The 7,579-nt window shown below is 34.3% G+C and overlaps 1 protein-coding gene across 1 annotated transcript; it reads left to right on the top strand.

Moving 5' to 3' along the window:
• The first annotated feature begins 3,096 nt into the window (after positions 1 to 3,096).
• Positions 3,097 to 6,572, top strand: LOC136069456 (probable metal-nicotianamine transporter YSL12). Its single transcript, XM_065778006.1, has 6 exons — positions 3,097 to 3,244; positions 3,377 to 3,510; positions 4,013 to 4,108; positions 4,199 to 4,218; positions 5,023 to 5,212; positions 5,580 to 6,572. The coding sequence occupies exons 1-6, from the start codon at positions 3,097 to 3,099 to the stop codon at positions 6,570 to 6,572; spliced, it is 1,581 nt and encodes a 526-aa protein (XP_065634078.1).
• Positions 6,573 to 7,579: the final 1,007 nt, after the last annotated feature.

Below are 7,579 nucleotides of genomic sequence, written 5' to 3'. Positions count from 1 at the left end.
TCTTTCCTCAGGTCAAATGGTACTACGTGTGTGGTCATGTACATATTGTGTCCACTCTTTGCTTTCAGTAAAATACATGCACAAGGGCTACTGACATGACCATAGTAACTGCCAATGGTGGTAAGATAGCCATTTTCATCTTTGGAAGCTGGGCTGGAGTCTCTCGAGTGGTATTGTTGTTGCTCTGGCTGCTAATGGGTCATAGGAAACTTTGTTTCCTCTGCTTCTGATCTAATGGTAGACTTCAAAACTGGCTACTTAACTGTGTCTTCCCCAATGTCTATCCTCATTGGCAAATTCACTGGGATTGCAGCTGGTTGCATTATCACTCCTTTAATCTTTAGGTACTTCCAGGTAACTATCCTTGATTTGGGGATCAATTTTTCAACTTATCCTGTACCTTTTGCTGGCCCGACTAGAGATGTTGCATCATTTGCTCTTGAAGGACCTTCAGTCTTGCCAAAGTACTGCTTCTTTTTTGCTATTGTGCCTTTGCTCTAGGCATCATCATCAACATAATCAGAGATGTTTTGCCAAAGAAGTGGGGGACATTTGTTCCCATTCCATTGATAATGGCTGTACCAATCACTATCGGAAGTTATATGGCTGTTGATCTCTGTCTGGGGAGCTTGGTTGCTTTGATCTGGAGGTTTAAGAATAAGTCTCAGGCTGATGTTTTTATACCCATAGTTGGTTCTGGTTTGATTTGTGGAGATGGGCTTTGGACTTTGCTGGTTTCAGTATTCTTTTTGATTAATTGGAAGCCACCAGCCTGTGTAAGGTTTCTTAAGACTCAACCGGAAGAGTAGCAGAAGAATAGAGCTTGCTAAAAGTAACTTGGTCCTAGTTTTTGCAAAATCAGTCATGTGCCTACATCACGCATGAAGATTTTTGTTTTGTTTGTATTGTTTTTCTCTTCCTTTTTTATTGCTATTTGTTTTGTTTTGTTTGTTTTTGGTTTTTCATTTGTTCAGGCGTACTATGCTTGTAATTATGTACCTAAAAGCCATGTGCATTAAGATTTGCTAATCAGAGTGTCTAAAGCTAACTTCTATACAATTCTCCTCCCTTGAGCAAACCCCAGCACATTTATTCAATATTTCAGTAGCATATTAGTCCATTTAGTGTCCAATTAATTTTGTCAATTTATTTTACTATTCAGCTTATTTTTGCTACTATTTATAAGCTTCACTGCACTTATTGGTACTATTCATAAATCTCACTGTACTATTTTAGCTAATTTTTACCTTTATTTACAGTACTTTCACTAAAAGTTTTCAGTTTCAGTAAAATAAAATAAAAAAAATTCTAAACCCTTACTATTAGAGTATGGTCAAGTTAGAAAGCCCACCCCCGATAAAGTTAGGTCTTAATCAATAACTATTAACTACTCATGATCTATCCTTTGTCCAACAAATATTTTAAAACATAATGGACTACATTGCTCAAATGTGTAAACCTAACTCGTTGTCCATCCCTAATCCCATGTTTCTCCAAATTTTATCATTTGTGAATTTTTTGGGATACAAAGTTTTGGCTCCAAACTGATTTGTAGCTATTTTTTCAAACTCATTAGTGGATTTATAAATATATTCATATATATTATTTATAAGTCACATGTATATATTCATTAAAAAAGTTATGTGACTAAATATACATAGATGATCTCTTTAATTTCAGTAATGGGTGGAGAAAAATGTTCTAAACTATTTGAAGTACAATCTTTTTCATTCTTGGTTGCACAATGAAATTTCAGTGACTGAATAAAAAATTTGGAATTTCAAATAAGTTCAATATTTTGAATAGAAATGTTAAATATTATTTATACATTTGTAAATTCAAGGCAGCAAAAGGTTAATAATTTTGAAATTGACCGAATAAGCTTAGTTTTTTTTTTTTTCCCAAGAAAGAACAAAAATGCTGTGGAATTAGTATCAATGATGCACCAATTTATTGTGCAAACAAGAATCAATAATTTAAATTATTTAAAACTAATCCTATAGGAATTTCTCCATTTCAAGTGAAAAAGGAATAGTCAATTTACAATTCATAATTTTTTTATTGTATCTATTAGTAGGAATTGTCACTCTATTTAAAGTTTAAATAACAGGACACTAGATCTATGGTGAGGATCCTAGTTCCTCTCACTGTAGATTTTAAACAAGGCTTTTGTATAGTTTATACGTATCTATATATGCTGTAAAGTTGTTCATACATCTATGTTGAAATTCAGTTAGTTAATTTACGAAGAAATTATTTAATAAAATTGATCAAGGTGCATTTTTTTAATTTGTTTTGAAAAATGTAAAGTTACAAACTATTTTACAAATTGTTAATGTGATTGGTGATTATTGATAGAAAAATGTGATGTTAGTGGTAAGCCAGATGAAGCCACTAAGATTTGCAAATCGACAGCTTTAAAAATGTTGTAAAATAGTTTGTGTGTAGCTATTAGTTGTTTGTTTTTAGTTTTGCCATGACCCTTGACCAAGTATAAACAGTTTTTTTTTTTTCAATAATGTTCATAAATTAGTTTAAACATTTCTTTATTTTCTCTATACAATTTCTCCAGGAAGAATGATCCTCCTTAGAGAACTATCATTAGGTTTGATTGGCAACAAATCAATGTGCGGCTATCTCACACTAAGCATACAAAATTAGTAAAATCTTCAAACAGAAAATTTTCAAACCCTCCACTCTAAACCACCAATCAAAGCATTAGGCCACTGCATAAATATATAAGGTGCAAGACAGGATCCTCATATACAGGCACGCTCAAACATAGTATAGCAACTCAAAAAACACCAACAGCACCACCGCCCAATGCAGCCAAATACCGAAGCGAGTGAGTTTGAGAATCTTCACTCAATGGAAATTGAAAATCACAGGCTCCATATAAAGGCTGGAGAGAGATGTAGCCTAGGAAATGGCAAAGGGAATGACCTTGCCTTCAATTGAATTGATGTTTCAAGGAGAAGGCAATTCCACTGGAGGAATCAGTTGACTATAAGAGCTTTTGTAGTGAGCATTGTTTTGGGTACTTTGTTCACTTGCTTGGCGATGAAGCAAAGTTTTTACGGATTTAATCCTATAAACATGTATGCTGGGATTGTAGGGTTCTCCTGCATCAAAGCTTGGATCTTGATCATTGATAAATGTGGGATTTTAGGCCCACCTTTCACTAGGCAAGAGAATACCTTGATTCAAGCTACAGTCCTTGGAATCACTGGTGTTACTTCTTCTGGTACGTATGTTCAATTTTCAAGCAATGGAACACTTAGAGATACTATTATTTGTACATTGCTAGTTTGATATGTGTGTATGTTATGGTTGATTTTGTTAAAAATGAGTTCTGATAATTTATTTGAACACACAGGGGGCTTGGCAAGCTACATTTTTGGAATGTCCCTTGCTACTGCAAAGCAAAGGGATCCAGTAATTGATGATAAGCTAAACATTAAGAACCCAAGTGTTGGCTGGCTTTTGGCCTTTTATCTTACTACATCTTTTGTAGGCCTCTTCTTTATAGTGCCTTTCGAAAGGTAGTCTTACAAACTAATTACTTCCTTCCTTTCTTTTTATTATTTTTTATAATGCCACTTATATTGTTTAAATATATTAACTAAATAAAGACTAATTCACTTTTAGGTTTGTTTTCATAACTAATGTTTGTTAGTATATTCTTATACTTTATGATTTGTGTTTAGTCACAAATAATATTCAGTCTCTCTTGAAATCATCTCTATAATTTCAACTATCTTTCTTAGACCCCCACAAAATAGGAGTTTTCTCATTTGTATGCATTTTTTTTTTCAAAATTGTGTGTATATTGCAATTTAAAACTAATATTTATTTTATATTCTCTCTTTTTCTTTTCCTATTACTACAAACTTACTGACCTTTGACTATCATCAACGTATTTACTTTATTAATTTAACCATATCTAATTTAGGGTGTGTTTGGTTAAGACCATTTAAGATTTCAATTTTGTATGTATTATGTTGGTTTTCAGGTTATTATCGTAGACTATAAATGGTTGTTCCCTAGTGGGCAGTCAATTGGTTACCTTATCAACCATCCAACTTCCTCTCAAGACCAAGTTCGCAAGGTATTGCTCCCTCTCTCTTTCTCTCTCACACACAGGTATATATTTTTATGCATAAAGGGTTCTCATGTTTCTGTACTAATTGAATTGTAGGAAACAAGTGACAACATTTGGCAAGTTCTTCTCCTTTAGCTTCATTTGGAGTGGTGTCATGTGGGCTCGTTTACTGGTGGGAGATAACTGTGGCTTTAGTTTCTTTCCCTTATTTGGTTTCAAAGCAACAGAAGCCGGGTACGTAAAAAGTTGATGCCGTGATATTATTAATGTCTTCTACACTCTTCATTGCTTCTTCCATGATAAACCAGTTTATACTGAGTGTCAACAATGGACACTTTTTTATTCTTTTTTTATAACTCATGATATATGCATGGCTAATATGTAGAGGAGTTCACCAAACTGCAAAAACCGTAAAAATCGCACTAAAACTGCCCGCAAAATGACATAACCGCACTGCACTGCAAGCAATAGTGCATCGCACTACACCACACTCTCTTTATATATTAATATATTTAATTATTTTTAATATTAAATATATTATTAATAGTTTAATAACCCTAGTTTTCAAAAAAAAAATTTTGATAACCCTAGCAAGTGTTGATTAGGAAATTCAGCCCAAAATAAAGAAAAACTAACTCAATAGTTTAAAATTTGGACCAAAACAAAGGGAAAAATTAGTTTTGGGCTCGGTAGGAAAAGCCTAAAATTTGAAAAATATATCAATTTCAAACCATTCAAATCGCATCTTATATATTGTACCACACATGTGACCGCAAAAATGAGATACGGCTTAGTTATGGTTTTGGCTAAATTTTAAACCGCACAGCAAAGTGCGGTGGTAAAAATGGCTCAAAACCGCACGCACCACGAACAGCCCTACTAATATGTATATTACTCTTTTTGTTGGCAATAACATGCAGCTTCTATTGGGATTGGGCGGGTACATATGTTGGAGTTGGCATGATGTGCCCATACAGCACAACCATATCTGTATTGATTGGAGCAATATTTGGATACACCTTCATGTTTCCTGAGTTACAAAAGAAAAGTGGAAAGTGGTATACTAATGAAGTCGGTCGAGATAGCTTCCATGGCTACAGTGCTTACAGAGTAATGTCTTGCTCAATTCATACAACTTTATATATATATATATATATAATTGTACTGCATATGGCATGCAAGCTTCATTCCTTGTATATTTATCGATTTGGAGACTGATACATTTTGTACGTGCGTGTGTGTGTGTAGACCTTCATTACTTCATCGATGATTCTTGGGGATAGCTTCTACCAAATCTTGAAACTTATTATCATTGGATTGTACCGCAAACTCCAGGAAAAAGACACTACTGCTGCTCTTCTTTTTTTTTTTTTTTTTTTTTTTTTTGTAGTCCTTAGTTTCTACAGCGATGATTCTTGGTGATAGCGTCTACCAAATCTTGAAACTTATTATCATTGGATTGTACCGCAAACTCCAGGACAAAGACACTACTACTGCTCTTCCAGTTGCTGATACACATTCCACTGCTGGAAGCTCAGCCTTGGAAATTGATGAGCAGTTCAGGACGCAAAACTTCCTCAATGACATAATTTCAACAAAATATTCATTCGCTGTCTGTGCTGCACTGATGCTTGTTTCCATAATAGTTCTTCCAATAATCTTTCCTCAGGTCAAATGGTACTACGTTGTGGTCATGTACATATTGTGTCCACTCTTTGCTTTCAGTAAAATACATGCACAAGGGGCTACTGACATGACCATAGTAACTGCCAATGTGGGTAAGATAGCCATTTTCATCTTTGGAAGCTGGGCTGGAGTCTCTCGAGGTGGTATTGTTGTTGCTCTGGCTGCTAATGGGGTCATAGGAAACTTTGTTTCCTCTGCTTCTGATCTAATGGTAGACTTCAAAACTGGCTACTTAACTGTGTCTTCCCCAATGTCTATCCTCATTGGCAAATTCACTGGGATTGCAGCTGGTTGCATTATCACTCCTTTAATCTTTAGGTACTTCCAGGTAACTTATCCTGATTTGGGGATCAATTTTTCAACTTATCCTGTACCTTTTGCTGGCCCGACTAGAGATGTTGCATCATTTGCTCTTGAAGGACCTTCAGTCTTGCCAAAGTACTGCCTTCTTTTTTGCTATTGTGCCTTTGCTCTAGGCATCATCATCAACATAATCAGAGATGTTTTGCCAAAGAAGTGGGGGACATTTGTTCCCATTCCATTGATAATGGCTGTACCAATCACTATCGGAAGTTATATGGCTGTTGATCTCTGTCTGGGGAGCTTGGTTGCTTTGATCTGGAGGTTTAAGAATAAGTCTCAGGCTGATGTTTTTATACCCATAGTTGGTTCTGGTTTGATTTGTGGAGATGGGCTTTGGACTTTGCTGGTTTCAGTATTCTTTTTGATTAATTGGAAGCCACCAGCCTGTGTAAGGTTTCTTAAGACTCAACCGGAAGAGTAGCAGAAGAATAGAGCTTGCTAAAAGTAACTTGGTCCTAGTTTTTGCAAAATCAGTCATGTGCCTACATCACGCATGAAGATTTTTGTTTTGTTTGTATTGTTTTTCTCTTCCTTTTTTATTGCTATTTGTTTTGTTTTGTTTTGTTTTTGGTTTTTCATTTGTTCAGGCGTACTATGCTTGTAATTATGTACCTAAAAGCCATGTGCATTAAGATTTGCTAATCAGAGTGTCTAAAGCTAACTTCTATACAATTCTCCTCCCTTGAGCAAACCCCAGCACATTTATTCAATATTTCAGTAGCATATTAGTCCATTTAGTGTCCAATTAATTTTGTCAATTTATTTTACTATTCAGCTTATTTTTGCTACTATTTATAAGCTTCACTGCACTTATTGGTACTATTCATAAATCTCACTGTACTATTTTAGCTAATTTTTACCTTTATTTACAGTACTTTCACTAAAAAGTTTTCAGTTTCAGTAAAATAAACGAATCACAAACACAGCCTTAGAATAGAAACTATTAACTTATTTAAAAAAGATTAGAAAGCCCACCACTCGCAATAAAGTTAAGGTCCTAATCTATAACTATTAACTACTCATGATCTATCCATTTGTCCAGACACAATATTTTGAGAAACTATAATGGGACTACATCTGCTCAAATGTGTAAACCTAGCTCCTTGCCATCCTAACCCATGTTTCTCCAAATTTTATCATTTGGGAATTTTTTTAGGGACAAAGTTTTGGCTCCAAACTAATTTGGAGCTATTTTTTCAAACTGATTATGTGGATTTATCAAATAATTCATGCATATTATTTAAATAAGTCACATGAATGATTCATTAAAAAAGTCATGTGACTAAAGTTACGCATAGATGATCTCTTTAATTTTCATGTAATGGGATGGAAAAAGATAGTTCTAAGCCAATTTAAAGTCAATTTTTTCCTTCTTGGTTGCATAATGAAATTTCAAAGATGAATAAAAAATTTTGGAATTCGAAATCA

The sequence above is a fragment of the Quercus suber genome, unplaced genomic scaffold (assembly GCF_002906115.3).
Source record: "Quercus suber isolate HL8 unplaced genomic scaffold, Cork oak 2.0 scaffold_171, whole genome shotgun sequence".
In the NCBI taxonomy this organism is placed as follows: Eukaryota; Viridiplantae; Streptophyta; class Magnoliopsida; order Fagales; family Fagaceae; genus Quercus; species Quercus suber.
This window is presented reverse-complemented; position numbering and strand designations above follow the sequence as displayed.